This window comes from Impatiens glandulifera, chromosome 2 (genome assembly GCF_907164915.1).
Source record: "Impatiens glandulifera chromosome 2, dImpGla2.1, whole genome shotgun sequence".
NCBI classification, from domain to species: domain Eukaryota; kingdom Viridiplantae; phylum Streptophyta; class Magnoliopsida; order Ericales; family Balsaminaceae; genus Impatiens; species Impatiens glandulifera.
In genome coordinates, this window is record NC_061863.1 from 11,008,600 (window position 1) to 11,024,137 (window position 15,538).

The 15,538-nt window shown below is 31.1% G+C and overlaps 1 protein-coding gene across 1 annotated transcript; it reads right to left on the bottom strand.

Moving 5' to 3' along the window:
- Positions 1–14,665: 14,665 nt before the first annotated feature.
- On the bottom strand, positions 14,666–15,286 carry LOC124924331 (MADS-box transcription factor PHERES 1-like). The gene has a single exon (XM_047464386.1). It carries the CDS (start codon positions 15,284–15,286, stop codon positions 14,666–14,668), a length of 621 nt encoding a protein of 206 aa, XP_047320342.1.
- Positions 15,287–15,538: the final 252 nt, after the last annotated feature.

Sequence of the window (15,538 nt, forward strand, 5' to 3'; positions counted from 1 at the left end):
AAATAACCAGAAGACCCTACCTTTCCAATAGGGGAATTTGATTAACGTAATAAAATGAACATGTTTCGACAAATTATGTGATCAATAGTTTCCAGAGCGAGTTCTATGAGTTTAAGCATTGATTGTCAACAAATTGAAAGTTGTTTTCCTTTATTGTATTTTATGAAATTAGGGCTTATTTAATTTTTAATGTGTTTGAGCCTCTATGTATAAGTAATTTAGAGTTTCTAGACTATTTTACTCATTTATAAGGGTTGTTTGTAAATGTTGATATATAACACTTAAGACTTTCAAGACTTTTCTTATTTAACAAATATTATTGTCCTTCTCAGTTTTTCTAGAGTTTCATTTATTCATAATTGTTCTTAAAAGATCCGATAATCAGAACAAACATTTGGTATCAGAGCCTATCTAAAGAATATGTCGTCAAAATCAACCAAAGATGCAGCGACAATGAATATCAAAAGAGAAGGGAACATGACACTCTCATATCCATTACTCATGAAGAGTAACTACTTGGGTGGGAGTTGAAGATACGGGTAACCTTACAAGCACAAGGAGTGTGGGAAGCCGTGATGCTTGATGAGGTCGACAAACGGAAGGACCTCCATCTATCAAGCGCTCCCTGAGGACGTCCTTTTCATGGTGGCCGAGAATGATGCTGCCAAACTAGCGTGGGAGACGCTAAAGACAATGCATGTTGGAGTGGAGAGAGTTAAGGAGGCAAAAGTGCAAACCTTGAAGACACAATTCGAGGCGATTCACATGAAGAACAGAAAATTAGTGGATGATTTCGCCATGAAATTGACATCCATCGTGACTGGTATTCGCTCGTTGGGAGAGAAAGTGGAAGAGATCTCCTTCATCAAGAAGTTCCTTAGAGCCATACCACAAACATACATGTAAATTGTTACAGCGATTGAGAAATTTGGTGACCTCAAGAATATGACCGTCGAGGAGATCGTCGGTTGTCTCAAAGTATACAAAAAGAGACTTTGCGACTACGTAAACCAAGAAGAGGAACACATATTGCTCACACATGATGAATGAACGACACAAATGAAGAAAAATAGAGAAGTCAATTTTTCTTATGGATCGTCGAGTCGTAGCAGCAACGGTGGAGATAACTGAGGTCGTGGTAAAGGGTAAGGTCGATGGCGAGGTTGTGCAGAAAGCTCACCTCAAAATGAAGACACCAAGACCCGCAAAGATAAGAGCATAATGAAGTGTTACACTTGTCAAAAATATGAGCACTATGCGTCTCACTGTCCTAACAAAAGGTCTGAGGATGAGACAAACTTCACTAGCTTCTATGACGAGGAGCCAACACTAATGTTTGCTGAGGTAGTGACGAATTCTTTGCCCAAAGACGATAAGGAAAACCTCACTAGCTTGTATGATGAGGAGCCATAATTAATGTTTGTTGAGGGAGTAACAAATACTTTTCCCGAAGATGAGGAGACAAACCTTGAAGAGTTCGTACAAGAACCGTTCAATAAGGAACCAGAGGTGGCGTTACTCAATGAAGAGAAAGTCTTGGAGAAACTCCTCGTAAGTGGCGATGAGTGTAATCACACTAACGTGTGGTACATTGATAATGGAGTAAGCAACCATAAGATGGGCCATCGAGAGAAGCTCAATGAGCTTGAAGAGAAAATCACTGAAAATGTGAAGTTCAAAGACAGAAGCAATGTGCATAGGTTACCTGATCTAGGTTGTGGGAAAATCCCTATGAGCAGAGATGCCGTGTTTGAGGAGGAGAAGAAGTGAGAGTGGTGCAACGATAACAACGAGCTCGTACAAAATTCCTTGGAATTCATAATCCTACAAGATGTTTATTTGTAGGCATCACTAGTAGAGATTGATCGTGATGAATTGTTGTTGCTCACCACCGACAAGCTAACAACATATCACGAGGCGGTAGCCGAAGAGTCGTGGTATGATTCCATGAAGAATAAGCTCGAGTCCATCAGGCAAAATCCTCAAGCACAAAGCGAGATTGGTAGAAAAAAGTTATGTGTAGAAGCAAATCGTTGATTTTGAGGAGACTCAGGCTAATTCTTGCCATCGCAGCTCACCGTGGATGAGAGATTCACCACTTGAATGTCAAATCAACATTTCTCAATGGTGACATGGAAGAAGAAGTCTACGTCACTCAACCTGAAGGCTTCATCATAAAAATAAAGAGCACAAGGTGTACAAGTTATACAAGACTCTCTACGGACTACGTTAAACACCGAGTGCATGGAACACTTGCCTCAACAAGAGAATGATGAGTCTCGACTTCGTGAAATGTTCTCAAGAGCAGGATGTGCACACGAGAAACCATGGAGAAGAAGTACTCATTGTTGGCGTATACGTCGACAACTTGATCATGAAAGGATCAAGCATCAAGGATGTTGAGGAGTTAAAAAAAAATGATGAAGGAGTTCGAGATGAGTGATCTCGGGCTACTCTCGTACTATCTTGGTATCTAAGTGGACCAGAAGAAAGATAGCATCGAGGCGAAGCAGGAAGCTTATGCGAAGAAGGTGTTGAAATAGTTTGCAATGGAGGATTGCAACTCAAGCAAGTATCTGATAGAAACAAAGTTGCAGCACAGAAAGAATGTGAAAGGAAGCTTAGTGGATCCGAATCAGTATAGGTGTATCATCGGGTGTCTTAGGTACTTGACGCACACTTGACCCGATATTTATTATGCAATTGGCATATTGAGTCGATACATGGAGCACTCTTCTACTCTACACCAATAAGTAATAAAACACATTCTTTGTTACATTAAGGGAACAACGAGCTATGAGATTTAGTTAAGAAGAGGACGAGAAATTAAAGAACTCGTTGGTTTTATTGACAATGACCTTGCCGATGACACAAACGATAGAAAAAGCACTGGAGGGATGGTTTTTTTTATCTTAACGGAAATTTGATCACCTGAAAATCTCAAAAGTAATGAATGACTGCTTTATCTTCATGTGAGGCGGAGTTTATGGCAGCTATTGTAGCGTCGTGTTAAGGACATTAGCTGTGAAACTTGTTGAGCGAGGTGCTCAGATGCGAGCCGAGGCCGGTAACCCTTTATGTCAACTATAAGTTCACAATATCATTAATAAAGAATCCGATGTTTCATGGACACAACAAACACATCGACACTCGGTTCCACTTCATCCATGAATATGTCGAGAACCAACAGATCATTGTAGAGTTTGTAAGCACTAAAGAGCAACGTGTAGACATTCTTACCAAAGCATTATCAAAAGTCAAATTCGCGGAGATGCGAGAGTTGCTCGGCGTGAAGAATCTCGAACCAAATCAAGCTTACAGGGGAGATTGTGAGTTTAAGCATTGATTATCAGCAAATTAAAAGTTATTGGCCTTTATTTTCTTTTATGAAATTATGGCTTATTTAATTATTAATGAGTTTAGGCCTGTATGTATAGGTAATTTAGGGTTTCTTGGCTAATTTATTCCTTTATAAGAGTTGTTTGTAAATGTTGATATACAACACTTAAGACTCCCAAGACTTTTTCTCTTTAACAAATATTATTGTCGTTCCCCGTTTTTTCAAAGTTTCATTTATTCATAATTTTTCTTAAAAGATCCGATAATTAGAACCAACAAGTTCAACATACACATAACTACATAAAATCAATCTAAGTCTTGATGGAAAGTAACTTAGAAAAAAACATTATCTTAAATTTTGATCGAGCGTGATTGGTTTAAGAGGCATTTTCCACCTCCTTCGGCTCCAAGTACGCTTGTCTCAAATAATGCTTTCCCGACAAGCTATGTGATGTCTCTAGAGTGAGTCCAAAATATATCTAACTAAATTAAATTAATCTAAGTCTTGATGGGAAGTGACTTAGAAAAAAAAATATCTTAATTTTTGATAGAGCGCGATCGGATTAAGAGGCATCTTCCACAACGACTCTAAATATGTTTGTCTCAAATAATGTTTTCTTAACAAGTCATGCGATCAACCGACTCCAGAGTGATCTCAACCTACATACACATAACAACTTAAATTCAATCTAAGTCTTGATGGGAAGTGGCTTAGAAAAAACATTATATTAATTTCTATCGAGCGTGATCGGTTTAAGAGGCATCTTCCACAACCTTTGACTCTAAGTGTGCTTGTCTCATATAATGTTTTCCCGACAAGTTATGTAATCAACCGTCTCCATAGTGAGATCACTATTCACATAATTCCATAAAATCAATCTAAGTCTTAATGGGAAGTGACTTAGATAAAAAATATATATCTTAAATTTCGATCGAGCGTGATCAATTTAAGAGACATATTCCACAGTCTTCGACTCCAAATATGTTTGTCTCAAATAATATTTTCCAACAAGTTATGTGATAAATAGTCTCCACAGTGAGCTCAACATACACATATATAACTACATAAAAATCAATTTAAGTCTGGATGGGAAACAACTTAAAAATCAAGGAAAAAAAAATATTATCTTGAAATTCTATCGAGTGTGATCGGTTTAAGAGACATCTCTTAGAAACTAAAGTTTAGTCCACAATTAAAAGTCATTTTGCTGTCAAAGATCTTGATCGAAGTAGATTCGAAACTCTATTTATTCGTCTCTTAATTGTAAACATAACTATTTGAGGACAACAAGAACTATGAATTTGGGAAAACTTGACAATCATTCTAATTACTTGATTAGTAAATATTGGATTTCAATTTATGTTAGATCTCAAATATTTAGGTTGAAATATAGGCGATCTATGCTTATTAATATGACTTGATCTCTCAATTGGTTCTTTGCTTTTTAAATTTTCTTGCGCACTCTTGTTGCCTTGTTTCAAAAGCGAGAATTTGTTGCACTGTTTGCTTAAATTGTGAGAAAAGTATTATAATTTGGAATTTGTTCATCGAATGCCATCTCCTTCCTTGCTTGCTGTACATGTTGTTAGATGGGAGCGTTCTGTTTATGAAAACATTCAGAAATTTATCCAGTTTCAACTCACTGTCAATACTGCTGCACTTGTTATTAATGTTGTTGCATCAGTTTCTTCTAGTGATGTCCCTCTGAATGCAGTGCTGGTAAATATAATTAATAATCTATGCATGCACCTGACATGAGAAAAAAGAGAAAGAAACAAATAGTAGGTAAATTAATGGGTTCTTTTTATTTTGTTTTGTTTTGTTTGGAAAAAAATTATGATTGAATGAATTCAGCTTCTTTGGGTTAATCTCATAATGAATACACTTGTAGCTTTGGCATTGGCCACTAAACCACCTACTGATCACCTGATGCATCGACCTCCGGTTGGTCGGAGGTGAGTTTGAAAACTTAATTGATTCAACCATTTTTGTTCATATTAATAATATTGTTGAATGGTTGATTGCATGAGTATTGTTATTGTTTTTGTACCTTGATCAGGGAACCGTTGATAACAAATATAATGTGGAGGAACTTGCTAATTCAGGTATATATTATTATTGGGAAGCAGGTGTAATTCCCAGGTGTAAGTTGTTGTTTGATAACTTACAATTTCTAGCTAGTTAGCTAGGACAATAAATGAATAAAAATATTTTAGTTGGGTAATTTTGTTGGAACACACATACAACTGCAGGCAGCTTATCAAGTAAGCGTCCTGCTCATTCTGAACTCCCAAGGGGGAAATATCCTCAACTTGAAGCATGATAATCCCGGCCATGCCAAAAAAATGAAGAACACGCTCATATTCAATGATTTTGTTATTTGTCAGGTATGTATGATATTAATATATATATATCCTAGGTAGAAAGAAAGAAAGAAAATAAAGAGAAAAGGGTTATTTTTTGCAGATATTCAATGAGGTGAATGTAAGGAAGCCCGATGAGATGAATGTGTTTAAGGGAGTGACTAAGAACTGTCTCTTCATGTTGATAGTTGGACTAACTATTGTGTTCCAGGTTTGATCTCTAGGTTTGACTCTTTTTTATTTTAATTTGCATGCATGAATGATGATATAATAATAATAATGTGTTCTTTATGTTGATGATAGGTGATCATAATATTCTTCCTTGGGAAGTTCTACTCAATTGTTAGGCTTAGCTGGAAACTGTGGCTTGTATCTGTTGCAATTGGATTTGTGAGGTGAGTAGTATTAAATTAATTAATTTGTTGTTAGTAGGTGGTGGGTCAATGCATGCAACACAATAGTTTAGAAAATGATCCCAGTTCCGGAGACACCATTCAGTGATCACTTGTCAAGATTATTCAAGAGTATATGTTCTAAGAAAAAGAAGAATACAAATGTAGTACCACCACCACCAGGTAAAATTAACTTGAAAGTTTTTTTTACTAATAATCATCGTCTACTTAAATGTTTTATAATTGTTTTTGCTAATTTCAAAAGATCATTAAGAAGATATCCAGACAGAAATGGAGGAAACAAATTTGCAGCAAGAGGATATATATCTAGATTCCAATAATTGAAGATCAATTCATTTCCTTTTTAGCGGTTTAATTGTGAAGAATGAATGATTCAGATGTTATATGCTCGTCTTCATCCTTGAGCTGTCAATTGCATGAAGAAGCAATCAGGTTTTGTTTTCAAATTTTGTGTCGATTTAATTCACATCAATATACCATCTTTCTTATCTTATAAATAATCTCTTTCATATATTTGCAGATGTGGTCTAAGAAGAAGTTGATGTCCAATAAGAAGATTGAGTAGATAAATACCATATTCTCTATTGAATAAAACTATTTTTTTGTTTGAAATATTTTGATGTGAGAATTTATGCTAATTTTGTTATTATTAAAAATGTTATTTAATTATTTTTGAATGTCCTTTTCAATGAATATTTAATTTCAAACCCTAAAAATTTGGATAAAATTGTTAAAATAAATCAAAAATAAAATAAAAATTGTTTTAAAAAATTATGGACTTTTGGCGACGCTTAAATTGATGTTACCGACGCTAAAATAAGCGTCGCTAAAACATTCACCCACCCTACTTATGGCGACGCAAGAATAGGTGTCGGTGATATTTTTGGCGACGCTTTTATGGGTTGGCAGAAGTCTTTTTAAGCGTTGCCGTAGGTCTGTTTTGTTGTAGTGTGTATACAAATTCTTAAATCCATGAATCAAGTCATAGTTAAAAATCTTGAAGAGATCTATAGAACCCTATCTCAAAACATGAACAATTCTCACGATCACAACGATGGAGCCCACGATGATGCTCGATCCCAATTTTCAGATAATCGTGGTAATTTTGTCCCTTATTTTAATACTCCACCGGCCATTTTGACTATGGTAGTTTTGATCCTAACATTCCACCAAGACATTTTGTCGACGACATTGATAACATCCTATATATCCTCGTCCACCGAAACCTGCTAATCAATATCCTCCTGAACCCCAACAAGGAGGAGCAAACTTTAACAACAACATGGTTCACTTACCATGGTTAATGCAGTAGCGTTTGAGAATCAGTATGACCCAACCGCGGTTGGACCTAGTAATGGAGGGAGTAACTATGGTGGTCCTTCTAGATGTGGCTGAAATTGAAGATATTCATGCTTTTAATCTTCAAATGAAGTTGTTTTCTCTAATTTGATTTTTATTTCTAGTTGATGAACTATATATTAGTTCATAATTTTATTTATATATTTATGATTACCTTTGTTTCCTTATTACATTTGAGAATTGATTCAAGTACCGCTTCTTTTTATAATACATAATTAAACTAATGTTTTATTTGCATTTGAACACATATATAATTTGTTAGTTAAGAGTTGTTAAAGATTAATCCCATACAAGTTAATGTGAAATAGTGTGCGTCAAACTTTTGAGAATTCATAAAAGAAATCAATATGAGTTTTATAACTGAATTTAAGAGTTGGTTATAAATGTTTTTAATATGTACATTACAATGATAAAAGTGTTGGTTCACCAACAAATATGATGAAGTTTTTTTTTATACAATACTAAGTAACTAAAACATTTCTGATATAATGCCCCAAAACGATAAAAAGTTATTTTACTAAAAAAAAAAAAACATAATGCCAATTATGTACAATATTTGTGTTGCTAATAGTTGAAACCTCCTTACATTGTCACACAAAAGAGTATGTCTAAATAATTTATATGTCTCTGATTGATTGATTAATATAAATATATATATATATATATAATCAACTGAATCGAATCTTTATTATTGGATTTAATCATTCAATTTATTTTCAAGATAATAGGTTTTTTTACAAGAATGTTCACAAAACGTTCAAGTTTTGAAAAACTTCAGCAATAAAGAAAGATGCATCTCATCCTTGATCCTACTGTAATGGACAATTTGATAAGAAATTTTTTAGAATACTAGGATAAACCTAAAATCAGGTTAGTCATATTACTTAGTTACATATATATGCGGCTAAGTGATTACTCAAAATCTTAAGGTTGGATATGATCCTACCCTTTATTTTTTGCATGTTTATTTATTCCAGGGAAGAAAGAAAACAAAACGTTGACTTACTACTTGTTGACGAATATGATTCAATGGAGCCAAACCAAGCCGGAAATAGGTCAATTAGAAGTCATTCATTGCTAAAACACTATTGTGACCTATAACAAATTGTGTTTATTGCTTCCTCTTTTAAGTGTTACTCATTTTTGTTCTACTATCTCTTTAATTAATATTAAAGTTGAAATTAATAAATCATTATTACATTATTTTATTATTGAATTTAGTCTAAAATTTTCCTTTAAAACTAGATTTTTTAAGTAATAAATAAATTTGTTTATAGGAATATTTTGAAAACGCTTATATTTCAAAATTTTGATGTCATTGTAAATCGTCAAAGTTTATAAAATTAAAAGTAATTCTTCTATTTTTGGTATAATATTTTCTTTAAAATCATAATTCATATTATATTATAGTGTTTATATCTTTATTTGAATTTAGATTATATTGTGATTTCTTATTTAATTTGATATAGAAAATTTTATGAAAATAAATTGGATAAACTTTTCTAGTCAAATAATAATTTTTGATTTTATCCAAAAAAAAAAATATAATGAGAAAATGTTAAAATTAATTACAAAATATATAGATTAAAAGATTTTAATATACAAAATTAATACAGTATAAAAATTACCTATCTAATTCTAAATCTTTCTTAATATTATGTTTCTATTAAATTTTAAATAATAAACATTAATTTTATAAAAATCTTTCCGTCAACTTATAAATCATGTCTAAAATAAAATAAAATTAGAAAGAGCAGTATTAAAAATGTTATAAATTTACAAACCCATGTGTCAAAGCAGTAAATGGCAAAGGAAGAGAATGCTTGGACTTAAAATTATACTTGCAATGACTTTACTTTTTTTATAAAAAAAAACTATTTTAATACAAATAAATTAATCTTATCCTGAAAGTAAATTCTCGTATGAATAAATTTAAACATTAAAATCAGATTCTCAATTTGTACTATATTTTTTTATGAAGTAAATATTATAAAATAAAGGTAGATTTAATTTTAGTTATATGACATTATAGATTCTGTTATAGTGATGTCTACTCTATTCGCAATATTTGTAATCAACGACTAAGTATTTGAATTTTTTGTTTATCATTGTAATATCGGTTGTGTTTAGTTCATATTGTTAATTTTTGTGTGTGTTTTTATAGCTATTTAACTATTTACAATTATAGTATGACATTATTTTGATCTTTCAAAATTTACTCTAATCTATTAATTATCATTTTCAGATATCATTAACTAATATATATCTATCAACACCAAATTTGATAAACGTGAGACATTCTTAACAATATAAGTTCAACTTTTTAACTTACTAGTATATATATATAAATATATTTATAATAATGCTTAATTTCAATGTGTCCGGATTTCCGGATCGAGAGCTGTGGTTAATTTGGATATATATGTGAAAGTAATGGATACTTGAGCCACTTTCTTTGGAATTGTTGTTGGAAGTAGCGATCATGATCTTTGACTGTGTCAACAATTCGAAAGAACAATGAGCGAGACATTCGATAACTCCAACAAAACATTGTCTCCTTATACACTAGATTATCTGAAAAATAATCATTGTATAACCTACAATCGGCATTTTCACGATCAATTGATGACAATATGTCTAAGAATTGAACCACGATATAGTACTTGTTGGCTTTGTTGTTCAAGAAGTTGTTGGATGATTATGTTTTTTTATTATTGTGAACACGACATAAATTTTGTCTTTGATAAATCATCATCTGAATGAAGAAGACGATGAATCAATCACTAACGTTGAAATTCATTACGGAGACGTGTAGTTTTGTAATCATTACTGTGAACACGACATAAATTTGGTTGTTTGATGAATCTTACCTGTTCATGAATCTTAAAGCCACATTTTTTAAATTAGAAACGAAGGGAAAGAAAGAAAGATAAATAGTGGATTGGACGGAAGTAAGGATGAAAAGAAGAGAGAGAGGGAGAGAAAAAAACCCGACATTCATGAATAGAATGCAGAAGATAATGAGAAGCTAGTCTCAAAGAGAATATGGGAGGTAATCCGAGAAAAAGCGTTGAAAGTAGAATGAGCTCATCTCGTATGGTCAACCAAGATCATTCATCGACACCAGTTTATCCTATGACTTGCCTTCTAGGAAAGACTCAACACTCGTGACCGTATCAACAAGTATATGAACATCCCGGACGTGAGCTATCTTCTATGCAACGAATGTGAAGAAACCATTGATCACCTCTTTGGGAGCTGCAGTATAGCATTGGAAATTTGGGACATATTTTCTAAAATTCTGGAGCTGATCAGTTTCCTGAATGAATAGAAAGAAATCAAAGAAACAACACTACTCAAAGTCAAAGGAAACAGATTCGCAACAAACGTATTTAAGTTCGGCTTTGGAGAAGTAGTTTACAATATTTGGCATGAACGTAATGCGAGAGTCTATGGCAGAACCTGCAGAAGTGTTGAAGAATTATGAAGAGACATAGTCTCGGATTGTGGCACACTTGCGGGAACGTGGAGAAAAGTTCAAAGTATGGAGCATAATTGGAATATCAACAGGAATTATAATTTACCGTGTACTAAAATCATTAGAAACTAAAACATTGTAATCATATAGTTCATTTACGTTTTTATTTTTATTCAGAATGATAGGACTTCAAAATTATTCTAGGTCTGTCTAGAATGATTTCTTAAACTCGTATTTTTCCCTGTTTTTGGGAATTTTTAATGAAATGACGCTAAGTCTTTCCAAAAAAAAAACAATTTGAAGGAACAATGAGCGAGACATTCGATATCTCTAACAAAACATGGTCTCATTATACACTGGATTATCTGAAAAATAATCATTGTATAATCTACAATCGGCATTTTCACGATCACGATTGATGACAATATGTCTAGGAATTGAACCACGATGTAGTACTTGTTGACTTTGTTGTTCAAGAAGTCGATGGATGATCATGTTGTTATTATTGTGAACACGACATAAATTATGTTGTCTTTGATGAATCATCATCTGAAGTAAGAAGATGATGATGAATTAGTCACTAACGTTGAATTTCATTATGGAGACTTGTAGTTCTGGATAGTGGAAAATATATGTGATAAGTTATGAATGACTTAACAATATCAGAAGAATATGTTATGTATTTATAGTAATGTAATTTCAATATGATGGTAATATTGTCATTTTCAATCCAAATTGGTGGAGAAATAAAACCAACTTTTCAGTGTATAGTCATTTCTAATTAATTTTAGTGGAGAAATAGGATCAACTTTTCAGTGTATGATCATTTCAATTAATTTAAGTAAAGAAATGGGAAAATCTTTTCAGTGTATGGTCATTTCAACATTTATCTACCAATTCAAATCAGACTTCTCATTTCGTGACATAAACTTCACTATGGTCAAACAACTAATTTTCTCGCATACTTTAACCACCAAAATTAATTTATTTTCCAATCGACCTCTATCTCTTTACTTTACTTTTACTTCGACAACATGTATAATTTCAACATTATACCAACAACTTGTATCAAATTTTTAATATTAAGATTTTGAGATGACATTGTAGTAATATACTATTTTATTATTTAATGATTTCTGAAAATTATAGTTAATAAGTTAGGGTAAATTTTACAAGATCAAAATAATACGACATGGGAAGGCTCAATTTAATCCATCCTCATAAAAGACTATATCTAGCTAATTTAAAACTCAGAAAAATTCAAAAATAGAGAAGGGAAAGACCAAGAAGCATCTGCAATCTTAAGCTTAAAGTAGTCCCGTAAATCATAATATGAAGGTAAACTATTAACCAAAACATTGGAAAATAAAATTTAACTAAATACATATATCACTAATTACAATAAACAAAAATTCAAATACAAATATCGCGAGACTAATTACCTTGATTTCGACGATATCACTATAATCGAATCTATAATGTGATATAACTAAAATTAAATCTACCTTTATTATGTAATATTTACTCAATAATAAATATAGTACAAATTGAGAAACTATAAGAATAAGGATTGCAAATACTTGTGATGCAAAAATGCTTATTCTTATCTATATGCTTTTGATGAGAAATAACAATAAACATAGATATATTGAAATCATATAAAGATTGTTATTTTACTACTAGCTTATATTATAATTAATATTATCAATATAATTTTGTAAATCTCATCTTAATGTTTTAAACGTATTCATACGAAGATTTACTATCTTGTCATCCAACTTCAATTAATACACAAATTATAACCATGTTTAAAAATTTGTATAATTAATTATGGGTTTTAGTGATTTTTTTCTTCTTAAATATTTATGTTTAAAAAAAATAAAAATTAAAGATAGCATATTAATTTATAATTCTAAAAAAAATACTCTGAGGGGACTTTAATCCCAAAAGACTTATAAAATGTAATGTTTTTAATTGATAAGTATAATCATTTATAAGTTAAGACTCTTAGAATGGTTACAAATAAGTTGGTTGAATTTATATTTAATTAATTAGTTTAAATTTATTGTCAAATATTTTTGATTGAATGGTTACAATATATATATAATATAATGTAAGGATTTTTATAAACCATTTCACATAAATTCAGAATGATTTTCTTTTATTAAGGTTGGTGAGTCTCAAATTCAAATAACCCTTTTTTTTACTTCTCTTTGTTTTTTTTGTTAGACATGGTTTATAAGTTTAGGTAAAGATGTAAATTAAATTAATGTAAATAACTTAAAATTTAATAGAAAAAATAATATTAAGAGGATGATTTAGAATTAGGTAAGTAATTTTGAAACTGTATTAATTTTTAATATTCAATTTTTTTAATCTATATATTTTGTAATTAATTTTAATATTTTATCATTATATTTTTTTGGAATATATAAATTCAAAAATTATTAATTAACTAGAAAAGTTTATCCAATTTATTTTAATTAAAATTTCTATATCAAATTTAGTAAAAAAAAATACAGTATAATCTCAATTCAAATAAAGATAAAAACACTTTAATATTATATGAATTATGATTTTAAAGAAAATATTGTACCAAAAATATATAAATTATTTCTAATTTTAACTTTGACGATTTATAATGACCTCAAAATGTTGAAATTTAAGCGTTATCAAAATATTAATAAGCAAATTAATTTACTACAAAAAAATAGTTTGGAAGGAAAATATTATTTCTGTTTTTTAAATACCAAATATTAATTGTAATTTAAACAATATAAATTTGAACCCTAAGCACAAAACAACAACTTAAGAATTTCTTTTTCTCCTACACACAAGCTCTTCGTCTCCAACCTCACAACACTTTTTTCTTCTAGAACCACATTTATCATCGACAAATCATGAGCATCTAGGTAATAAAACTATGCTATATGCATTGCTATTTATAATCTAATTTATCTGGTGTTAATGTTGATCCATTCAGTCTAATGACGTCCCTTTCACAATAACATATTTGCAACGCTAGATAAACGAATTTTGAGCTCGCAATCGAGGAACGGTGTTTCACTCCTCAATGAAATTCGTACAAAGGTGACGAGTATGTCGTAATAGAGTTTCAACAACGATGATAATTTCGCCCAATGATGTTGAGGAAGGAGTGACTAGATCCATTCTAATAGACATAGCTATTTCCAGCTTGATTTGGCTCCGTTGAATCTTCTTCGTCAACAAATAGTAAGTTCAACGTTTTTGTTTTCTTTCATCTATGGAATAACTAAACATGCAATAATATATTCATTTAAGTTAGTATTCGGGTTTTTAATTAAACGAAAACAACTATTATTTATCTACACGAGACTATAACGCTAAAGATGTAGAGTTAAATTAACAAAAGAAAAACATTTTATAGAGAAGATAATAAATATATGATTGGTTTTACACCATATTTTCAGCACACAAATACTATTTTCTTATGTGAATCACCTCTTTAAAAAAATATTATTGTCATCAATATATGTTATTACTTGTTAGAAATAAGAAGCAATACAATACTTCAATTCTATTGCATCTTCAATCATCATTCATAATTGTAATAAAGAAACAGAGATAATCATAAAGATTTGAATAAAATTATGAACTAATATATAGTTCATCAAATAGAAATAAAAAAACAATTTAGAGAAAACAACATCATTTGAGGACTAAAATAACATTATTTTCTCCCTCCATTACTAGATCCAACTGCAGATGGATCAAACGCTGACTGCATCATCCACGGTAAGTGAACCATGTTGTTGCTGAAGTTAGATCCTCCTTGTTGGGGTTCAGGAGGATATTGATTATCATCGCGGGCTCCGTCATTGTTCATGTTTTGGGATCGGTTTCTATCGATCTCTTCAAACTTGCTAACTATGACTTGATTCATGGAATAAAGAATTTGTAATTCAATTTGACTTAAATCGATACTACCTTCAAAAAGTTTTCCTAAATATTCAAGACCCTCAAATTTGATGTTCTTCTCCTTCAAAATTTGCAATCTGGAGGATTCTATAGTTATCCTTTCAGAGAGGTGGACGTCTTGAGTTGTTGCTTTCTGTTCATTGGGAGGCACATTCATGAAATAAGACATCATATCCTTCACTGCCTCATGGGATGGAAACACTTCACATGGCTCAACATTATTGGTGTTAAAGAAGGCAAATGCAATACTCACACCACAAAGAATTTCGAGTTCGCTTGCCATCTTAGAAATAGCAACTGCCCTCTTTGTTAAGAACGATTTTCTTGATTTGGCATTCTCGATAAATGTGAGCTTAACTTTTCCCCTCCTCATTTTTTTGAAAATGATAAGATATATGAATTTTTTTGATATGTGTTGAATAAATTGAATTAGTGTTTGTTTATATAGTAGAAAAATTCTAATGTAAGCTAACTTTTTTAGATAAAGTTTTCATAATATTTAAAAATGTTAATAATTTTGATTTGACTTTTTTTAAATTTATTTCTTTTCAGTAATATTTCTATTTCTTATCTTATTATAATTAACCCTTTCAATGGTCAATACTGGTATTACCAATTTTCTAAA

What these genes read in the sequence shown, in the direction of transcription:
- LOC124924331 (XM_047464386.1), bottom strand. Translation starts at nt 15,286, where the DNA reads ATGAGGAGGGGAAAAGTTAAGCTCACATTTATCGAGAATGCCAAATCA.